Source organism: Centruroides vittatus, unplaced genomic scaffold (genome assembly GCF_030686945.1).
Source record: "Centruroides vittatus isolate TY-2023 unplaced genomic scaffold, ASM3068694v2 contig_301, whole genome shotgun sequence".
NCBI classification, from domain to species: Eukaryota; Metazoa; Arthropoda; class Arachnida; order Scorpiones; family Buthidae; genus Centruroides; species Centruroides vittatus.
This window is the reverse complement of record NW_027121927.1, coordinates 2,277,419-2,300,957: the sequence shown is the minus strand read 5'-3', so window position 1 is coordinate 2,300,957 and position 23,539 is coordinate 2,277,419. Positions and strand designations below refer to the sequence as shown.

The 23,539-nt window shown below is 33.3% G+C and overlaps 2 protein-coding genes across 3 annotated transcripts in view; both read left to right on the top strand.

Moving 5' to 3' along the window:
- nau (nautilus) overlaps positions 1 to 6,201 on the top strand; it is a 29,549-nt gene extending 23,348 nt beyond the window's left edge. For both annotated transcript variants that reach the window (XM_067267420.1, XM_067267419.1), the window contains exon 4: positions 5,702 to 6,201. In XM_067267420.1, coding sequence (XP_067123521.1) covers positions 5,702 to 5,820 — 119 coding nt within the window. In that variant the 3' untranslated portion in view covers positions 5,821 to 6,201. The remainder of the gene's footprint in view (positions 1 to 5,701) is intronic.
- Positions 6,202 to 19,488: 13,287 nt separating this feature from the next.
- On the top strand, positions 19,489 to 21,472 carry LOC136972770 (uncharacterized). Its single transcript, XM_067267410.1, has 2 exons — positions 19,489 to 19,632; positions 20,147 to 21,472. Exon 2 carries the CDS (start codon positions 20,203 to 20,205, stop codon positions 21,421 to 21,423), a length of 1,221 nt encoding a protein of 406 aa, XP_067123511.1. The 5' UTR covers positions 19,489 to 19,632; positions 20,147 to 20,202; the 3' UTR covers positions 21,424 to 21,472.
- Positions 21,473 to 23,539: the final 2,067 nt, after the last annotated feature.

Below are 23,539 nucleotides of genomic sequence, written 5' to 3'. Positions count from 1 at the left end.
TTTAAAAATTAATAAACTATAATAATAATAAAATACGACATTTCGAACTAATATTTCACTCTACATAAGTAAAAAAATTTAAAATTTTAAAACAAAGTTTGCGCGAAGAAAAAGCCAAAAATGTAATCATTGAATAAATTCAAATTTCTTCACGAAGTTAAATAGAAGTTAACTTTATTAACATTTTATTAATCACACATAGGAAAAATCGATATGAATTAAAATCAAATAAAATCGAGATGTAAGGCGCAAGCCTTATATAAACTTATCTGAGTTTTTCAAATTTTCATAAAACAGTAACGATAAGAATTGTGATCGTCCTGATATCGTCTATAGGCAACATATTACATGAGTCTGGCTAATAATTTGGGAAGAAACAAACGATGTTGATAACAATAAGGAACTAATTAAAGAAATATAACTTAGTAATTCCATTTAGATCAATTTAGTAAACTAATAAATCTAAATCTAAATGTGACAAAAAGTTCATTTGATAGTTTAATTTTATAAGCGATATTTAAATCTAGATATTACGTTAATTAGTTAGTAAGCCTAAATTCAAATATTAGCCTACAAGTACAGTATTTTGTTTCGTCCGTTTAAGCAGTTTTAGATTACGTTTTGCATGATAGAAGAAATTTAAACTCAGAGCATATATGCAATTATTTTAAAAAGCTGATGAACATAAATCATAGAAATAGCTGAACAATCAAACTTGTTACACGACAATCCATCCGAATAAAAGAAAACGAAGAAAGTTAAATCAGACACCAAAGTATTTCTCTTTACATTGAATAGAATTACTCTAATATATTTCTAGTCTCTTGAAATTTTATGGAATGATTTCTTCGATCAACCGTAACTCATTTTTCACGTTAGAGATAATTTCATCCGTCCAGCCTACCGTTGAGAAGAATGCTTCTTCGTGTTTGTTTATTTTTTTTCTTATTAATGGATGATCAATTTTTTTGTAAGAAATAACGGAAACTTAGAGAGATGTCACTTGTAGTTTCACTTTGATTTGGACACAGACACTAGTCAAAAGTTAACTATAAATACACACACACACACACACACACACACACACACACACATCACACAACTACACACACACACACATATATGTATATATATATATATATATATATATATTAGTATTTAAATAACAATTTAAAGCTTGTTTAGATGTCGTCTATATTATTTTTATCGAAAAGACAAATCCGAAGGTTTCACTTCCAACAACTACTCGGAAGTAAAATAAATTGATCGATCGTACAGATCTGTATCCGGCTCTTTTAGATGTAGAAGTCTATTGGTTCGAGTTTAATATAAGAAGTTTCTATATTTGAAGTATTTGAAGTAATGTCATAAAATGCTAGCCCGTGATACGAAACTGTTGTTTAAGAGAAGTTATTTTTGTCGTCCGTAACAAGTGAGGATTTTGTAGAAACTAAATAACAGTTTTTCCATTTATTCTTTGTTCGTCTATCAAATCTTGAAACAATTGGAGGTGTAGTCTGGGACAGGATTTGAAAATAGTTCGTATTTTATTCGAACAGACAATATAAGTTACTCTAGAAAAACAATTTGCACTATTTTAGTTCGAGAAATTAAAAATAGAATAAAGAAAACAGACAGAAAAAATTTCTACTTCTTTCCATTTTGATTTCTTTATCCGAATTAAAATCTAAACAAGTTAGCAAAAAGTGTTTATATTAGCTATCTCGGGATATTATTTTCATTAATTTACGAACGAGTAAAAGACGAGTCTAGGCTATCTCCTGAGCGAGTTCTGTATATTTCGAGCTCAGACGACTTACTAAATCCGCAAAATCCTGGATATTTTCAAATTTCTTCGAACAATTTTTTCTTTTCTCTTCCTAAAGAATTTTAATATTTAATAAGGCTAATTCCTTAAAATATATAGATTGCTTTATGCTATTCAATATTCGCAGTAGAAAATGCATTCGTTCGGTTATAAGTGATTTTTGTCGGTCCTATATAATGAATTCGGAGATGCTTCTTCGACTGTAGACATAAAAGAAAATATATAATTGATATATAAAATTAGAAATTTTAAGGTAATTTAAAGGACTAAAGTAAGACGAATTTAATTTAATTTTTTGAGTTGTTTTAATACTTTTTAATCTGCGTGCTTTAACTAGACTGAGAAACACAAATGAAAGACGATTTATTTTCTCAAAATAATATAAAATTCATACTGTTTAAGTCTACGCCATCACCGAGATTTCTCAAATAATAGATCATATCTTCGGAAGAATCAGTTAAAACAGTAATTAAAATATTTCGCAAACGTTTTATACTGTAATTACTCGTAATTACGTTCTTGAACAAAGAGGAAAATATTATTTTTTCATTGTTAGATATATTTTTCTTCTAATCTTTTATGAAAAACTTAAAACGAAGGAACTTCGAATAGTTTAAATGCTTTGCCAACGAGGTTTCGTTAAAACAAACCAGATTTATTTCTTCCGAATTTTCGAATTTATATAAAACATGCATCCGAGAAGCTAATGTAAAATGTGAATTTTCTTACGTTTTCTGTGAAATTAAAGTCGCAGAAATACTCCAGAACTATGTGACAGTAATCTTTATTTCCGGTATCAAAAACCATTGTTTCTAAAGAAAATGTCAGATGCGAATAGATCGGAAAGTTCGAAATTTATATTAATGAAAATTTAACCAAAATGTCGAAAAGAGAATAACAAATATTATCTACGAGTAAATAATGTCTACTAAATTTTATAATCGTAATTATATAAAAGCTGTACTTTGTGGAATTGAATAGGCCTATATAAAGTATTCACCTTCAACATTATTAAATAATGATGAAAACGGTCTACAATTTTTAAAGACATCGTTGTTAAAATGGTTCTTGTGTCTATTCGAAATATTTTCTTCAAATTTTAACGTTTTTGTTTATCAAATATCAAAAAAGAACAAAAGAAACAATACATTTAAAAATGAAACGACTAAAAACAATTTTAAACCAAACTTTTCGAAATAAAATTTTTACGAAAATTTTCTCGTTTCTGATAATTTAGAAACGCATTATTTATTAAAATACTGTTAATAATAAATATTTTGCTATAATTATAAAATTAAGCCATTTAATTGACTATTTCATTATTAACAGTTAGTAATTTCATTCACTTTTTAATTACAGTATATTTGAATGTTTAACAGAATGAAAATTCAGAAAATATTTCGATCCGAACGATTGTAATCAATTTTTAAAATTTTATTTAAATATAAAACTTATGTTAGAAGTTTTCTAAGAGATATTAAAAGCAATTTATAATTTAAACGAATGAGAATTATAGTTATTCTGGCAAATTCCGCGTTAAACAAACAAGGCCAATGGAAGCGTCGAATGAGATATCATTTTTCCGACTTCTGTGAAATATCTGTTTTCCTTTTCATTCGATAATGCTCGTATATTTCCTACTTCGTATATAATAAATTACCAAATAAACCGAAAAATTCACCTAAAAAATTCTTTTTTATTTCATCGCCTTAACATTTAAACAATTAAATTTTACATGTCGCCTTAACAAAAAGGCCGGATTTAAATCTATTAACTCGTTTAGTATTTGAAATAACGTTGAAACTTTTTATTGATTAACTCAAATTTCCTTTCTGGAATATAAAGGTGATTTTAAAAAGATAATTTTGTTTCTTAGTCGTTAGCTCAATTGACGTCTTGTCATTAAATAATTAAACGAATCTTTGCTTGGAGAGGAATTAAATAAGGGCGCGTATTATGAGGAAAACGAGCTAGAAGCCATTCTTTGTAGAGTACGAAATTCTTTAAAGTTTATCCGCGGATTTCAGTGAATTTAATGGAGTGGCATGATTTTAAATACAGTTTTATCCTTCCAATTCGTTTCGGTTTAGAAATCTTCGTCGTCTTCATTAAAAGCAGGAGCATTTAGAACAAATTACACGAGTTCCGTATTCGGTTTCCGTCTATAAAAACAGGGGGATAAAAAAACGGCGGGCCCGAAGCCAAAAGATATAATTTACTAGGTTTCTACACTTTGGCTTCGGAGTGCTATAATTGGTACATCCTTTTTACACACCTATAAATCTGAATGACTTGTGGTACGACCGAGACGCCGCTCTTTCATTGGTTGTCATAATAGTTTAATCTAATGAGATGGGCGGTCTTTAGCGCTAAAATGCGTTTTATTGCGCCAACCTGGTGTTGTAAATTTTGGGTTTTATCGGTAGCTAATTTTACTGTCCGACTATTTCTTTGTGTTAGAAACAGCTGTCAGATTTTTACGGTTCATTCGACGCGTTAACGGTTCTTTGGCCTTACGTTTTCGATCCCCTTCTTTTCATTCTTTGTTCTAAGGAAGACGAAATTATTACTCGATCGACGAAAAAGGGATCCTATCGAATAACAATCCGCTATTATGTCTCTCTTTCTTCTCAAGCTTTTAAATTTACGAAACAAATGCCGACGATATAGAAGAGTAGACCTATTAGTAGGAAGGAATGAGTTTCTGAATGCATTCTGTAATTCCTGATCAAAAATATCGAATTAGTACAATTTTTTGAGAGTTTCGTCTCGCCTTTTTAAAGACGGGGGAGGGAAACATTAAGGAGGATGGAAGATCTGGTCGATTATTTTATAGGAGGGATTACTTTAGACGTAAGAGGAAAAGAACGAGATTGGCGTTATTGGAAGTTTAAAAAAGGTCGGTATGAGAATTACGGTTCTAAACCTGTCTCTTAACGGTATATTTATCTTGTTTAGATTGCCAGATTGGAGAATTTACTCGAGTATTTTTACGTCTGGTCGTACGTAAATCACCACTGTGGCAAAATACCGATGCTATTTTATGACCCCGGGGCAAACCGTCGGCATCACTTTGGTAACTCGATCCACCCAGATTACTCGCTTCGAGTCTGGCTCTAAGTAGAATCAACAACGCTTAGATCTGCGAATATTCTTATTCCTATATTATCTAATACGTGGCCAGACACAGGATTACACATTTAGCTCTTCGTTCTTTCCGATAAATAACATAAATCCGTTATTTCGAGTTATTTATTTATTTATTTTTTCATGTTTGCTAAAATATTTCTTATAGTCATATAATATTTTACAATTTTATTATTTATTTTTAAATATTTTCGGATATTTTTAATTATTTGAAACGGAGATATTGTATTAAATTAGAATATAATAAACGGTAATAATGATTCCTTTGGCATAATTGATAGACGATTTTTTGGTTAACTTTTCCCTTTGTCTAATAAATGAGATCTTAGGAAAATATTAAAGTAGAACGAATAGATTTTAATACTTTTCTAAGACGTGATTCATTAGCGATTTGAAAGTTTAACGTCTTCAAACCCACGTTAGCTTTATAATTTTGAAGTATCTAAATATATTTGGGAGCTTACTTTCAAATTCTGTAATTTATTCGAGTAAGTTTACGTCATTTTTATCTCAAAAGTAATATTTCTACGAGACATAACCTCATTCCGAAGATAACATTCCTTTAACAGTCTCTCCCTTGTTTTCGGAACCATCCAGACCGTATCTCCTCGGCCGTCCTCAGACTTTTTTTTTTATCTTCCTCCATATACGACAGTTATTATTTCGACGAGCGCGAGAGAGAAGAAGAGCGTAACCGGGGTATTAACCGTTTCTTTCTGTTGGCAGGAATGGAATCTCAAGCTAACTCCATTTCCAGTTTGGACTGCCTGTCGCTGATCGTGGAGAGCATCACACCTCACACCGCCAACATCATGAGTTCCGTCACGTCGGAACGACAATTCTGAGAAATCGACCGGGAGTGCCGGCCATCGATGCGATTACATAGATAGAGACGTTGTTTAGTTTCTCCGCTCTTCAAACAATGGCAATGTGGCCGCAGCGCTCCCGTCCCGGCCAGCTTTTCGAAACGTCAAAGTATTTTTAGAAGTATCATTCGGACGTTACCTGGAACTCCCAACGAAGTGGCGCCACGAATTACGGACGAAGAATGGATCGGTCGACGTCACAGAAGGAGAGTTTCTCTTAGAGGACGGAGATGTTCGATTTAATCGGTTTTTAAGAGTTATTTGTTGTATAGAAAGATTCGATGTAAGGAACTTCGCGTAACCGAAAGTGCCTTTAATAAAACGGACGACGAGCCCTTCGCTCCGCATTTTCTACTCCCACCTTTACCCGTGGCCCCTTTTTTCGAGTTCGAAGAAGTCTTTAATAAAGGTTGAAGAGTTTTTCATCGCGTCGCGTCGGAAGGTACCGAGGTCGAAACAGTTAATCACTCGGCGCGCTCGTCCCTTCCTCGTAACTCTAAACCTCCGATCGGAAAACGCTTTCGTCACCGCGTCCATCAATCGACGCCGTCTCGTCACCTCCTTTATTCCTTTCCCGGGTCGTTCGTCGATAATTCCGATCGAAGGGAGGAGCCGCTCTCCGGGTCGGACCTTATTTTTAAAGAATAGTCGAGTCTTCCCCCCGCGTTTCCGACGGACGAAGACGTCGAAAGACATAAATCGCCGCGGTCCGGATCTGGAACTCGGCGTCCTCCAAGATTTACGGCGACGCGAACTACGACCGCCACCCCCACCGGAGCGTTACGACCGGGGAGACTCTCGACATCTGTTTCCCCATTCCCTTCCACGCCCCGAGACGCCACCGCACTAATTCACCCCCACCCTTCGACGTAACGCGGACTTAAGTTTGCTTCTTCTTCTATTCTCCTGGAATTAATACCAGGATCGAGAATAGAAGAGAATCTGACAATATAGTAGACATTCGAATAACCGAGAAAAGAATTTTGCGCGAAATATGGCCGAGAAACGCGGACGAAAGTGGTGGTTGGGGCAGAAGAGGAGTTATTGAAAGCGGATGAGCCGACATAAGTCGTCTCCTTGGACGCGACTCTCGTCAGCCGGAAAATTAGTCGGTCGCGACCTCCCCACATTTCAGACAGACACCCGAGTAGCCACCGACACTGTAAAATACGAGCGCAGAGGTCTAAAGCTTACGTCGACGTCGTTACGGACGTCGTCGCGTTTCTCCTTTCCACATTATTCCTTTTTTCGTATTATTTCTATCCCCTCCAAAATACTCGAAATCGATAACGTTTTTCAATTTTAGAAAGTTTTAAAAAGTTTATTTTCCACGAGAATCTTCGTTCCGGCGCCTTTCGGATACAGAGAAATGTCGTATGCCAAATTCCATTAAAACGTGATTAAATAGTTTGACTTATTTAATTTTCTACGATTATCAGAGTTCGCAAAAATCTTCCGCTCTCGTTACTCTGTTCGTTACTCGTTACTCGCTTCTCCGTTACATACGAAACTCTTGATAAATCCTTTCAAATAACAGAACATTTAAAGTGCAACTTTTTCACTGGAGAATTATTTTGTTTTACTCCAATTTAATTATAAATTTAGAAAGTTATTAGCGTTATTAATTCTAGACGACCGCTTTCCATTCACTTTTTAAAAAAATGCCGATTAAATGTTTGAGAAAATTTCTATGCGAATCTTTGAATATGACACATCTTACTTCGGTAATAAAATTTCTTCTTATAAAAAAAACCAAACCTTATCTCTAACGAAATATTTAGGCAAAGAGGATTTGGGGAACACCAAATGAAGAAACGCGAATTGGATTTAAAAAATTGTTTCAAAACATCTCGAAAGTGAAATGAAAAATCGTCTTAACTGCAGGCAATTAATGAGTTTTACAAACTGGCAATTTCTAATCGTTCTTATTTCAATAATATTCGAGAACAGGGAACATAAATCTTAAGTATTATAGGTCGGATTTAGAAGTAAAAGATAATACTTTTACGCAAATGCAAAATTTTGAAAATGTCTTCTTAACTATGGTTGAAATCTATCTCTACATCATTTAATTGCTAGTGGTGATTATACAATGGTGAGAAATCTAATTAAAAATATTATATATTCCTGTAAGATTTTAAATCTTATAGTATCAAACTTTCCCATTGCTACTTTAATACGATGTAAAATATATTCTTTGTTAGGCAGATTTCGATTGTATTTTCTTTTTGTGAAAAAAAACAGTCGAAATTCTCTAAAAACCAAACAAATTTCCGGAAAACTTTTTTATTATGTATCGGTTACAATTTTTATTGTATTATAAAGTTTTCGACAAAATTTTCGAGCGAGGACACCACAAACTCACTAAATTAAATACAAAGCGATCCGATAAATTAGAATCTCTGCGTGCAGGGAGTATCACATTGGAGAAAAGTCTCATTTGACTACTGTTGGTTTTTTGGTTCCTGTGTTAAAATGTCTATTGACTGGTATATTCTATCCGATTCAATAGAATTTTTTTATGGTAATTCCAATTTACTTGCAGAACAAACTTTTAGGCATTTCTAAAGTTAAAATACATTATACTCACAAAGACAAATATTCTAAAAATGTAATGATACATCATATTTTATATTAAAATATTACTGTATAAAAAACAGGAAAATGAAAATAAACAAATTAGATAGGGAACCGACTGTAATAAACTGTTAAGAATAAACACGTAAGACTGTAGTCTACTGAATTCTTGTGATAAAAATTACCAAACATCACAACTGCAGAAAAGTAAAGACACAATTCCACTGAAACAAACGAAAACAGATGCCAAGAAAGTAGTCGCTTCTTAAGGCTTATTCTACTGGCGTAAGAAAACGACGTAGATTCGTTTACATTTTGAACTGTACAGTACAGTACATTCACGTAGAGTACTGTTATTCACACACAAAGAGGGAAGGCGCGCGTAAAAACGAAACTCTCTTTTGACTGGTTGATGATTCTCACAAAATTTCAGGACAGATCTGTACATTGTCGAGTTGTATTGATTCGTGTATCTGACTTCTTTTATACTAGTTGCACTATCAAGCTTCAATAAAAGGAAAGTGTGCAGAAAAAAAACAGCTAAGTCATGATAAAATGGATTTTAATTGGCCTATTACGTTGATTCCACGTATTTATTATGCATTTCAGAGTAAGTATATTTATTATTTATACAGCTTTTCTTTAACTTGTAGCTTTTAGAATTTATCACGCAAACTTTTCCACTTTGCTTATTATTGTGTTGCTAATAAAATTAATAACTACAAGTAAACGGTGAAACTTTGTGAAAATTTGTTTTTCAATTGGAGTTAAGCATTATTCTAAAGTTTTTTCCTACTGCAAAAATATGAGTTAATGTTTTAGCCAAGCCTATAAATTCTAGTGTTAATAAGCTGTTATAAACGGCATAAATAAGGACAATAATACAAGTCTTATATCTGCATAATTATTTATTAATTTCAATCATCGTTCAATCTTAACCGTTAAACGTGCACAATGTTCACTATGCGTCTGCATGTGATACAATTTACTATACGTTAAGTGCGCTGTGATTGTTGATTATAGTTTTAATTGATAACAATAATGTTACGGTTGCATAAAAAATATCCATTGTATATATTCGATACAAATGATAAATCCTACCAACATTCTTCATTGCTATCTATTCTGTAGCTCTTTTTTGTGAACCGGATTATATATATATACTGAAATTTACGTAAATATTTTACTTTAATATAATCAGACGAAAGAAATATTTAAAATCTCAGAATCGGACAACTAATTACTGCACAAATATGTAATTCCCACTGCATAATTCAAACTTCTCATTACACATCTTGTGTCCAATTGAACGTTAGAATATGCACTGGTTGCAATAAACAAATAGTACAAACAATTTAAACGAAATTCAGTCCTATTGCTGCTCGTCTGTTCTCCTTCAATATGGATACTGTATTTGTATTCTTCATTATATCGAAAAGAAAGTGACTCTTTCTTATCTCTTTCGAAAATTGTTCATTACTGAGAGCAATTATGTTTTCTGGATTCTCTTTGCGATCACTTGGCACGCGAATACATTCAGCGGCCATATTGACACAAAATGGTCTGTGTCTGTCGTGTGATTAGCTGCTTTACTTACGTCGAGCGACGAGTAAAAAGTAGAACACTTATCAACTTCGACGTAATATTGTACGTAAAGCGTCACTTCGCATCGTATTTACCTTGTATAAGTAGGAACCAGCTTTTACTTTTTATTTTTACTAGAGCGACTTTCAATAGTTTCACAAATGCGATTTGAACGAAACTCAAAATGTCGGAATTACTTGATTTAAATATCGCGATCTCTTAAGAATATCATTCGTTGTAGCAAAACTTCGAATAGAAGTTTGGACACTGGATTATGCCTGTAATTTATTCGGAATATTTTAATACTAATTTCATTGTCATGTTTCTATGTACAGTACTTTAACAATTGTAAATTCTTTTGTATCAGAAATTTTGAGCGACTAAGAAACTATTAATTACAAGTATGTTTTTACGAATTTCTTTAAATTTGGAGAACTAAAACTACCAAGAGAAAAGTCCAAGTTTAGTATTATAAATTATGAAACCATTTAAAATTTTAAAAAATTATCTCTGCCGTTTAGTTTATTATATTATTTATTTCGAGAAAAATACGAGTACAGTATCCAGCATTTAAGGTCGGATGGCCGAGCGATCAAGATGATAACCTACCGCTCTGGAGAACCCGGAATCGAATTCGGCGGACGAAAAATCCCCAGGAATTTTTCAGATGGTGGTCCGTCCAAATATGTTGTGCCCCGTCCCTCACCATCCGGCAGTCCCCATTGTGGGCCTGGACGAACTCGTAATGTGCTTGCTAAAAGAGACTTTCTTAGTCCCCACAGGGCAGAGATTTAAAAAAAAAAAAAAAATAGAAAATATTGTATTAAAATAAAGAATGTGTCTTTAAAAACGGAACAGGAAACCAAACCAATTTTCTTAAAACAGTTTTTAAAAAGCTATGAAAGAGTGTTTTAAAAGCAATATTTTAATCCGAAACCAGACAGGAGTCAGTGAGCTACTCGCCTATGGCCTCCAAAATTTAATTTTTTTATGCAATAAACACGAAAGCTTCTGGGGGAAAAAATCGTTTCATGCTGGTCCAAATTTCGACTTGTATTCCGTGGAATCCCGTATTTAGCCGTAATTGAATGTGAAGGATAAGTACAATATTATCGCTCGTATATACTAGAAAATTCTCGAAAATCGATTAACAGTTTTCAACAAAACCTATTTTTATATTGGATTTCAAGTCAGTTTCAAAACCGATTTTAATTCTATACAATTAATGTTTTATTATTGAATTTTATCAATATTATTATGAATAAACTATTACAGTAAATATTCAATATAAGCAGAAATTCATGAGTATGTTTGTATCAAGTATTACTCCAGCCAAAAAGAGTCCAGTGTTTCTTCGATGGTGTGTCTAAGTAATTAACAAATAACGTTGGAAAACTTTATCGCTTTAAAATTAATTCGCCCTAATTTTCATATTAATTTTAATTTAAACATGAGTGATTGTGAAATGAGTGTTGTTTTAAAAAAATCCATAAACAAATTGCCTAATTTTCCCTGCTCTTATTAGATTTTATTTTAAAAATAACTTTTATATTATTAATGAGATTAAATAAAATCGGATAAGGCACCATCTGTTGCGATATTTTATTAGGAAAAACTTTTTATACTATTATTATAAAATGCTTAATTTTGATATTAGAGATAAGTTTTATAAAAAATAAAATTGTAAATGCTAATAACGAGTAAAATCTTCGTTAAGTTTCACCCCTCTCGAGATATGAATCCGTTCTATTTCTCCACCCCCTTCGTCTTTAACCACCAAAATATAATATCATCAATACCCCTTAAACATAAGCGACTGTGCCAAATTTCGTTTCTTAATCATTACCCCATCCTGAGATATTAACGAAATAGACGCCAATACACCACACATCCACGAAATTCTTCCCCTTTCTTGAATTTGGGTTCAGGAGGTCTCAAAACGTGGAGATTTAAAAAATAATAATAATAACATAAATAAATAATAATAATAAAAACCCCTGAGGATGAAATTTGACACGATTTCAATACTTTTCCTTGTTATGTATTCATAACAGCCGAGAAAGTAAAAGTCAAGGATGATAAATTGATGCCATGTCCAAATTATAAATGTTACACTGAAATTTTCTGGTGATATATCAGTTATGTGGAATCATCTTGAATCCAAGCATTATGCCAACTAAAAGTAAAAAGAGGCAAGTAAACGCTTTTCAGTTTTCGCTAAAACCGAGGTTTACGAAAACTGGTTTTGTTGCCAGCACTATAAGTATATTTTTCAAATACAGTAGTTCATTAGTCTGTCTGTATCTCAGGATATGCATATCAGAGTTAATATGTAGTCTATTCTTACATTCTCAATGAACTGATACTGCAAACATTAAAAGCAGCTCAATTTTCCTGTATGCTATTATTACTTGCCTTGACATAGGTTATCTGTTTTATGGAAAACGCTATAAAATTAAAATAGCAGTTTTAAGTAGCGTCTTTTCTCCTTTCTTAATTAGAGGATTTAATCTCTTAAACTTAATGTTTTGTGATCAGAATTATTTAATTTAAATAAATTATATTCTCTGTGAAATTGAGTAATTCATATTTGGTAATATAAAAAAGCGTACTAAGCATTTGAGTAAAGTTCGCTCAAAGGCGTATTACATAGTATATTTGAAATCATACAAGGCTTAAATATAAATTACTGGAAGTTAGACTCTTAGGCACTTACTTCCATTTCGACGTTCGAATAAGCACACAAGTCTCTTGCTACGACTATTCGAATGGCCGAGGTGGTTAAAGTACCAGTCTAACCACTCTGGGGATACGAGATCGAATATGAGTGAACCATAGGAATTTTTTATGAACGATCTGTCCCGGATACATCGGTCCATATCCTTAATAATTTACTTGCCTATTGTGGGCCAGGCTAAATCCACGACAGACCTGGAAAAAAGCCTTCTTAATGCCCACAGGGCGGAAAGAGTCAAAACTGAAAAAAGCTGCTCGTTACTATCGGATACCGAAACTTCGGCATTATCAAAAGTAATTAAAGTTAAACTTCCAGCATTCGGAATTACATGGACGAAAAGATTTTTTGAGCCAACATTCTAGAATCAACAATGTATAGACTACACTAGGCTCCAATTATTGTAATCACTTCGGGACTCGCCTGAACTAATAACCGACCGATAATATTGAGTGGAGTAAGTAAATAAGATTACAGTTAAAGGAAATTCTAGTTTCATTGATTATAATATTAAAAGCTAATGTAAAAATGTATGTATACCTTAAAGATTTATGAATGATAATAGTAATAATCTATATACAATATATAAAAATGAATTTTTGTTGGTTTGTCTTTTGTACAGATCGTCATTCCTCGATCTGGATCAAGTTTGTATGAGTATTACTTAGACTCTGAAATCGACACTAAGCTATTATTATTAAGCTATCGACACTAAGCTATATATTACTCCAAAATATTGCGGTAGTTTATAGAATCTGAATTCTTTACATGTAGCACCACCTGTTGGCAAAAATAATAAATAAATGTTAATTGATGTTGGTTTGTTGATAATATATTGTCAGTTTCTCAGCCGACTCTTGCCGAGTAGCTTAATGCCTGCCTGAAAGCATCATCACTGGAATCACGTTAAAAAGTTGTCCCTTTAGATGACGGTCCATCTATTGGGAGACAGATCTGAGATCTGCAGAGAATTTGCTAAACAACTTTTGCGTATCGATAATGGCAAATTCATTAATGATCCGGATACTAATTTGATAAAACTTACTACATAAACCACAAACTGGCTCCAAAGAGTTTAAAACCTCCATTACCCGGTGGAGGTTTTAAACTCCTCGGAGCCAGTTGGACTACCATCTCATAACTGGAGCACTAGTAATGCTTTGCAAAATTTGGATCACCAAAGTTATGCAAAGGAACGAGATGATCTTTTGTCTATTGTCCCTCAAGTCCGAGCAATTTTTTGTTTTTTACAGTTTCATTATTATAAATACTGAAGTCAATAAATGCACATTTTATTTACTACGACCATTGTTTTGATCACACTCTCGATTCCACACCGCCTCAAAAACCCGAGCAATGCTAGGAACCCGTCGCTAGTTTTTTATTATTTATCAATATATTAATTAATCTTGTATTATTATTATTAACTACAACAACGGCTAGAATAGGCTAACGGCAGCAATTGAAATTATCGTATTGCAAACATATAACGATTAAAATCAATTCTTTAAATGTTTAACGTTTAAAGCATTGGTTAAAACTGATAACAATTGGGGGTTATCACTGATAGCACGAAAAGATGTTAATAATGTGTTTATATATATATATATATGTGTGTGTTTATAATATTATATTATTAATATATTATTGTATTATATTCAATATAGCTTATATATCTTTGGGAATGTTCTTTTAATTTACCTTATATTTTTGCAAAGTTTTTCTGCTGTATTCATGTTTTTGGACCTGCTAATTGGCAAAAAAAAAAAAACTTTAAATAATTAGTTAAACTATTTTTAACGCATTTGCAGCAATTTTCAAAGCGGAAATTTTAAATGAAGCAATTTAAAATAGCAATTTTATGCGTGATTGATTTCAAAATAAATATTTAAAATCATTACAAAATATAATTCAGTGTAAAAAATATGCAACTATTATTCGATAAAAGTAATTTATAATTTTAAAAAGTACGATTATGTATGTTATACTTAAAAGAAATCGTTATAAAATCTCAAAGTTAATATTGCATTTGATAAATATATTAATAGAATTCAGGATGATATTTATCATCATTGTATATACCAATAAATACGTGAATTAAATTTAGCAACTATGTAAAAATCACTTCTGCTGATAATAATTAAGTCATTCTTTTATGAAATTTCAAACATTTTTATACAATATTCTATCATATCATTCAATGAATTAAAAATTCAAAACAAGAATGTGTAAAACTCAAAAATTAGTTTATACTCATTGTTTATTAATGTACAAAGTAGCATTTAAAACAAACTTTTTTCTGATAATGAGTTAATTTGATATAATAAATTATTTTTATTAAAAATTGTAATTTTCTGCCGTAAGATGGCGCCAGCAAGTGGCTGAAAAAATTTCGCTTCCTCGCCATACGCCATCTTTTTAAAACCTTCATGTTTTACAACGAAACAGTTGATTTTTTGCGTATATCCAGCAACGAATCGAATGAATCTCATTAGTTTTTTGTATTGATAATGTTCACCGCAATGAAGTTTTACTTATAACGAAGTACTGGACAGGTTGTCAGGTTGATGGGTTAATTCCTCGAAAGGAGGTTTTCACCTAAAAATGAGATTTAAGGGTTTCCTTAGGGAAGAAATCGAAATTGGGATTCAGGCCGGATAGAATAGAGGCCAGTTGGAATCGGAGACAGTTAGAATAGGGGACAGTTACGCTTAAAAGACCTCGGAAGGCATTATTCCCTGCTTCCCGCGTATGGCCAAGCAGTAATTTCGGCTGACGTTTACTGTATGGCCATACTCGAGGAGCGGGAAATCCAAATCTATGCTCATCGAAAAGAAATATCGCTCTATCGGAGAAATAAAGCCGAAAATACTGATACTCTATATGAGGTGAGAAATGCTTAAAATTATACGATTTTCGATATAAGGGCTTGATGATCTTTTTGGGTGTACTATAGATTACTATCTATGGAATTTCGGGACTTTAAGTATATATCTGAACTGAGAGGACCGAGACGAGTTCAACAGTACCTTACTTTTGGGCCGGAGGCAAAAAATAAGAAAGTTATCATACTTTTTTCGCCGATCGTGCGATGATCAAGAGATGCGTCGCTCTCTCCGCTAAGCCTATCGCGTGTTTAACAGGCAGTCCGGCAAGTCGGCCATATATACCTTCAACAGTGGCAGATGTTGATCCATGAGCACACTGATCGTCTACAGTTCGAGTTAAGTCCTTTTCGCACATCCTCGCTAGTCGATCTCGGGGGCTACGGCCCCTCAGTCTCGCTATCGCTCGCGGTCGGCTAGTACTACGAGCCGACCGCGCTATCGCGATCGGGAGTCGCGATGCTTGAACAAAAGGAAAAAAGGAAGTGGCGTTCGACTGTTCGTGCTCCCGACGGACTCCCCCCGGGAGGGGAGCCGCCGGCAGGCCGCCGATTGTTTAACGTCACTAGTTATTGATTCACGGTAGTTCTTGAACAAAAGAAAAAAAAAGGAAGTGGCGTTCGACTGTTCGTGCAATTCTTGCCTTTCAGCGTGTTTTTTTTTAAATTTGTTTGCAGATTTTACCGTGGGATGGCAGCACTAGCAACTACGGTATCGTCTGTATGAAAGCATTAAAAAAGTATGATAACTTAAAAACTATGATAACTTTCTTATTTTTCGTCTCCGGTCCAAAAGTAGGGTATCGTTGAACTCGTCTCGGTCCCCTCAGTTCAGATATATACTCAAAGTCCCGAAATTCCATAGATATAAATCTATAGTATCCCCATATTTTTCCTTACTGGCTTTTGAATTCGTAATAAGGTTTTTTAAGTGTGTGAAGCAGCCTAAAAACACTATCTCTTAGTGTCGCCGCAAGCGGGCGTTTATGGTGTGCAGCTCAGGCGGATGCTGTCGTTAAGGAATGCTAACAAAAATTCTTAATTATCCTATTTCAATTATAAAATGACAATAGAACGAAACATTACATCGAAAAAGTAAAACCTCCAAGTGTGAACGCATGCATTATATATTTATATAGATTTATAGTATTTAATAAATCAAACCCGTTGCTCTGTTGGTGAGTTTCTCGTCCAGCGAAGAAAAAACTTTTACGGACTAGTATATTATAACGTTTCAGTTAAAAATCCAGTTGTGCTTCTGGAACTGGAATTGCTGAGCAGTTTCACACTGGGAACAGTTCCACTTTGTTGGACGAATGGTTCCGAGATACAATCATGGTCCGTCGGAATAAGCTTTTTGATCAATCTGCTCCAAATTTCTCATGCTTATTTCCTAGGACTCTAAGGAAAATATACTACCATAAAACCTGGACACTACCCCTTTCACGATTTGATCTTGACAGTGCGTGATTTGACATAACAATGGTAAGCTAAAATAATCAAACTTTTAATATTGTTTCACTTCATTGTTTTAACGTTTATCTTTTTTATGCTCGTGATGTTTCGGCAAAAAAAAATTTCTGCTAGTTTTTAATAAAAACAATTAATTAAGAAGTTAAAGTATTTTAAAAATTTTTATTTTTGTTTTTTGTATTTAGGAATATAAATTGTGTTCTGCAAATTTTAAATTTATATTTTAATCTGGATTTAAACTTCAACTAACTTGTAAATATAAAGTTCATCTAATCCGTAAAAAACCGTATTCCTAAAAGTACAAAACGAAGGACTCGTTGGTAGTTCCGATCTGAACTGTTTCGACACTCGGTGTGGAACGGTTCTAATTCAGAACTATCCACCTCTAGTTCGTACCATCCAAACCCAATTCAAAAGAGTTTTGATAGTGATTAAAAACTATTAGTTCACATATACTGTGAACTCTTATTTTTAAGGGGCGCAGGAAGGACTCTCAAACGGATGAGAAATATCCTAGCAGCGGCGTTGCTGTCCCTAGAACAACATAGAAATATATCGTATGTTAGAAATCAAAAAGGTAAAGTACAGTCATCCTCAAATATTGTACTGTATTACTTCCGGAACGTGTTCCGTCCCTGGAAAGAACTGCCCGTAATTACGTTCCGGCTCCAAAACTCCTTATCCTCCAAACTCTTATCTTTTTGGCTGATGGATGCAATATTCCTCCAGCATTGCGAAGTAGCTCTTATCTTTTTGGCTGTTCCTGTACGATCATCACATACCTTTGCTGTCCGACAACGCTTCGCCGTCTTAGGATTACGGGTTTCTAACTGACATATAAAAAATAGAGATATTATGCCACGGTTCTAACTGTTGTAATCTACCATATGGTATCCCATATGCCAGTCAAAGTGCGATCCTATGTTCTCAAGACTCAATATTACAAAGCTGTATCTGCATTCCGACCTCTTTCTTTAGTGCTAGTTACTTCGAATTATTTTGATCAGTCATACCGTATCTTATCACATTCATACAACTAACTTCTTCAGTGTGTGGAGGGTTACGTGCGAATTTTTGCCATATTTTGTGTAAAAAATGGATGACTGCGAGTTCGCAATTTTATTAGAAGAATCAGAAGATGAACCATATTTATGTAGATGTTCTGAGTATGCGAGTAGTGAACATGAGCAATGAGCAGTATGTTGTCCGAAAAAAAACCGCAAGCCCGCGACCGTGAATAAATATAGCCGACGTGATAAAAAGCGTGAGAGTATTTTCGTTGTAATTATGAATTCATACATTACTGTTTAGCAGACATATCATAGATTAATTAAGGTGACTGACTGCGTTAAATTATTTTTTTACTGCCCTGTTCTACATTTTGCTCTGTGAATGTTTCTGACTGATCTGCTTCTGCGCAATGGGGTCTGCAAAAGCTATTACTGGATATAACAGTGAGCAGCAAAAATGCCCACAACGTGAAGTGAAAGCAACTGAGCTGCTAAGGAAACACGACGTTGTGATGATTTATATGTCCGGCCAAATGCGTCTGGTAAAAATGGAGATCACACATCAGAAACAGAACAACAGGAAGATGGTCAGACTGATCGGGAGAATAATCAAAAATCACTATGGAGATCATGTAAAATCTACATTGTCTCTAAAGTGATTTATCTTCTCTATTACTACTGTTTATTTAAACTCTAAATAAATAATGGAGATAGAGAAGATAAAAAGTAAATATATCTGACAGAATAAACAAACCCGTTGCCGTTTGTAAATTTTACCGCAGGATATGAAGCCAATGTTTTAGAGTAAAAATAATTTAAAATCATAAAATTAAATAACAAAAAATCCTTGCTTATGGTTAAAAAGCATGATATTAACCTAAGTTTTAAAGTGAAAATTTTAAAATTTTGTTTATTCATCTCTCAAACGAATATTACTCCTTGACGCTACTTAAACAGGATTGAAGAAAACGATGAAAATATTTCATCGAATAGCGCCGACTTAAAAAAACAGATCAAACGTAGATATTTCTTTACTTTATGGATCGGAAGAGAAAACGATTTGAGAATGCTAGTCAAGCTGAGTCAGCATTTAAAATTTGGTTCAATAATGTTCGTAAAAAGAATGCTCCGGTTAATGGACTTACTACTATAGAGAGGTTTCATGTCGACATCACGAGTGACGTCATGAGCATGCGCAATTGTCCAGCGCCATCTTTGTGACTGTTTGTGACTTGTTTACGTTTTGTGTGTGCTCACGTGCGCTTTAACTGGAGTTCTTGTGTTGTTTTTTTTCGTCGCGAATATCACTATGGTGATTTGTTGTGTAATTGGGTGTAATGCTAGTTCACTCAAGAACAAAGGAACATCATTTTTTAAAATACCCGGCATTATTTGTCATCAAGGATCCCAAACTGAGGAGCTTTCACGACGAAGGCAAACTGCATGGCTCTCGAGAATTAACCGGAAAAATTTCAATACAGATAAAGTGAATATCAATACAAGAGTTTGTCAGAAACATTTCATTTCAGGTAAGCAATAAATCAAATTACTAGTTATCAATAAATTAAATAAACTTTTGCATGAGTATCATAGTGTCTGCTTATAATAAATATGCAGTAGAGTTAACATTAAAGTGTTAAACAAAGATAATCACTTAGCAGATGAAGAATTAGAAGTGCATTTTGAGCCAATTTTCCTCCAGTCTAATTTACATAAATAAGTGTATTTTTAAGATATAAACTAATAATTTCCATTGTTCATTTACAAATAGCTAAGTTAGGTTATTTTGGTGAGCAACATTAACATTTCTTTAAGATGCTACTTTTTACTTGGCATTTTTACATTAGTAACAAATAATTATTACATAGTAATGTTCAACTTGTTCCTGACAAATTCTTATTTATTATTTATATATAACATACCATTATGATAAGTTTTTTTTAATATGTGAAATTAATAACATTATTATTATTAATACACTGTGTTTAATTTAATATTAAATTGTCATAATATATTATTTAAAAAGTTTTTTTCACCCCAAAGGAAAACCTTCTTCATTGTATGATGAGTCATCACCAGACTGGGTGCCAACATTACACATGGGATATGAGAGCAGCCACAACTTAACTGCAAATCAGGAGCGTTATGAAAGAGCACGTAATCGCAAGATACAACGAGCTGCCTTAGAAGCTGAAGCTTGCACCCAACCTTCTACTGTTAAAGACGCAGATATCTCTACAACTGCAGAAATGGAAGAAGCAGAGCCTTTAAAATCTAATGCATGGGTACAAACTACATCTTTACTTGAAACTGTCACTTGCCAGACCGAATTTAAAGTTAAAGATATAGAAAGCTTGCAACTTGAGTGTGCAAACTTGAAAACTGAAGTTTCGTTATTAAAAAAAACATATGTTCTTAATGAAGAGTTTTTTGAGGGTGATGACAACAAGATTCGTTTTTTTACTGGACTCAGCAATTTTAAATTGCTATCATTGGTGCTGAACCTTTGTTGTAAACAAATTGATCATCCAAATTCCAGAAAATTAACTCCTTTTCAAGAGATGATAGTATGTTTGATGAGAATTCGCTTAAATTTAAGTTTGGAAGATTTGGCTTACAGATTTAATATTTCAAAGGCAACAATATGCCGAATCTTTGACAAGTGGCTGCACATTTTATACATCAGGTTAAGTAGATTGATTGTTTGGCCTGAAAGAGATGTGCTGCAAAAAACTATGCCCAAAGAATTTAAAAAAACTATTGGCAGTAAGATTGCAGTAATAATAGACTGTTTTGAGCTTTTTGTTGAACGGCCTTCATCGTTAGATGCTCGCTATTTGACATGGTCCCAGTATAAGCACCATAACACAATAAAGTTTTTAATAGGTGTTACTCCTCAAGGTTCTGTGTCTTTTATATCAGAACCTTGGGGAGGAAGGGTTAGTGACAAACACCTAACCGAACATTCGGGATTGCTTAAATATTTACTGCCTGGGGATTTAGTGCTAGCAGACAGAGGTTTCAACATTACAGATAGTGTTGGAATTACTGGAGCACAGCTAGCAGTTCCTGCATTTACCAGAGGTAAACAACAACTTTCTGCATTGGAAGTAGCAGAAAGCAGAAAGCTATCTCATTTGAGAATCCATGTAGAGCGAGTAATCGGTCGCATTAAAAATAATTTTAAAATTTTAGAATCAACATTGCCAATTGAGCATGTGACACTAAAAGGACATGACAATGTCACGTCAATAGAAAAAATTGTACATGTCAGTTGTTCTTTAATAAATTTATGTAATAGTGTTGTGCCATTTGAATAAAATCAAGTTTACACTGTGTAATGTTTGAAATTGTAAAAAAAAACATTTATTAAATCTATTGTTTTGAATACCAACGTGTTGTCAGTTCCGGTAATATACATAATTTGAAAAAATTTTTTGCTTTTTCAATGATTGTATTCCACAATGTAAAGTCTCTATAAATTCTCTCAATATGCAAACTTTTTTCTGTCCAAACTACAAAGTCACAATATTCGACATTACATACAAATATTTGTGTTTGCATTTGATAGTAATAATTACTGTTTTTGTTAATTGTGAAAATACCATTCTCCTTAACTAAAAAATTAGGCGTGTTTTCATCAATATTTTGTTGTCGCTGACACCAAGGACATTTTACTTCAACCACTCCTTGGCCACAACAGTTGCATTCTACAAGACCATCAGGTGTGGCACCAATAAATGGATGATCTGGTAACACATGAAATCCTGTTTCTTTAATAATGAAATTATGATGTAATTTAGCATGTTTTTCTTCGTATTTTGATCGTGCATGGCTTTCGTGTTCACATCCCCATCTTACAGAGGGGCTTTTGAATCGATGTTCAAATGGGTAACAAATTTTTTTAATCAATGACTTTGCTGGATTTGTTAAACTTGTGTGACATGCTGCTTTCATAATAGATGCAGTTATGCGTCCAGCTCGATACTGAAACCAAAGTTTCTGTTTGTATTGTTTTGTTGTCATGTCACATATGTTTTTTACCTGGTCTTCTGTAAGTTGCAACTCTTGAAATAGTTTGCAACAGTATTCTTCCAGCTCAGGCCACTCCAGATCAACAAGTGATGGATTAAACAGATTTCCAAACATTAAAGGAAAAGGTATATCCTGACTTGGAACAAAATGATCTGAAAATCTTGGTGTAACAGCCAAAATGCAAGCTTGTGGATTACATTTTGCCACATCTGACAAAAATGAATCCAGCTCACTGTCATTCATAGGTGTTACCTTCATGTTTCTCTTTTTGAATGACCTTTGGTTAATATTTAAACTAGTCATGCAGTTATACTTTGAGATTGACGAACTAAAATCTATTTCTTTTAATGGTCGAGGAGCAAGAACTCTTGAATGTGGAGGCAACCACTCATTTGCTCTGTCGGTGGATGTTTTTGACTCCCGGATTCTAACACCCACTTCTAAAGCAAAAAGTACAGCACCAACATGTGAACATGCTGAAGAGCAACCTGCCATGCAATTGCAGTGAGCTGTTACAATTTCTCCAGAAGATTTGCCAAGAATCCACACTTTTAAAGGTGGAACTCTCAAGCTTTGAGAATGACTAACCTGAAAAAATAGACATTATGTGAAAAAAGCATTCTCAAGAATTTAAGAAAATTATGTCAAGAAATGTGCTAGCATTAGAACATTTATATTAACATTTAATTTTAACATTAATAAACACTAATTTATATTTTAAAACCTAAAAGAGTTTACTGATTTGCTTATATTAATTTAGTTAGGTATAGTGCATTTATAAATGAACTAATGTAATTTCAGATTTTAGCTAGTGCAAACTTATAAACATTACATGTTAAAACTAAAAACAAGTAGGCTTATTATATACTCATTTCAACTAGAAAATAAAAGTACTGAACAATTTGAATTAAAAAAATTGCCACAGCTGTTTTTAATAAGACTTTTTTACTTTCAGACAAAAATTCTTAGTTAAGAAATACGTAAAATCACGAGTTTAAACAAACAAAAGAAAACATACCTTTCCAAGCAATATTACTTTGTTGTTATTCATGACTTTTACTTTGATATCAGGAGAAACCCAGCCACTTGTTAAATAGTTATGGGCCTCTAAAGATTTATACGCTTTCATTTGTGACAGGGTGTAGAAATTTGTTGTCAAAACCAAATAGTTTATAATGTCACCAAATTCTACTTTCGGCCACAACTCTTGATCAACGACGAAGTCTGATAAACTGGCTTCGTATGGATCGCCTCCACATAACGAAATTTTCTCTTCATATAGAGCTATATCTCGTCCTATTAGATTGCTAGAATAGCCCGCAAGAAAAGAATCTTTTTTAACTTTATCCATGATAACAGAACAGCAGTATTTTCGAACGTTTAAACTAAAAAAAAGGCGTC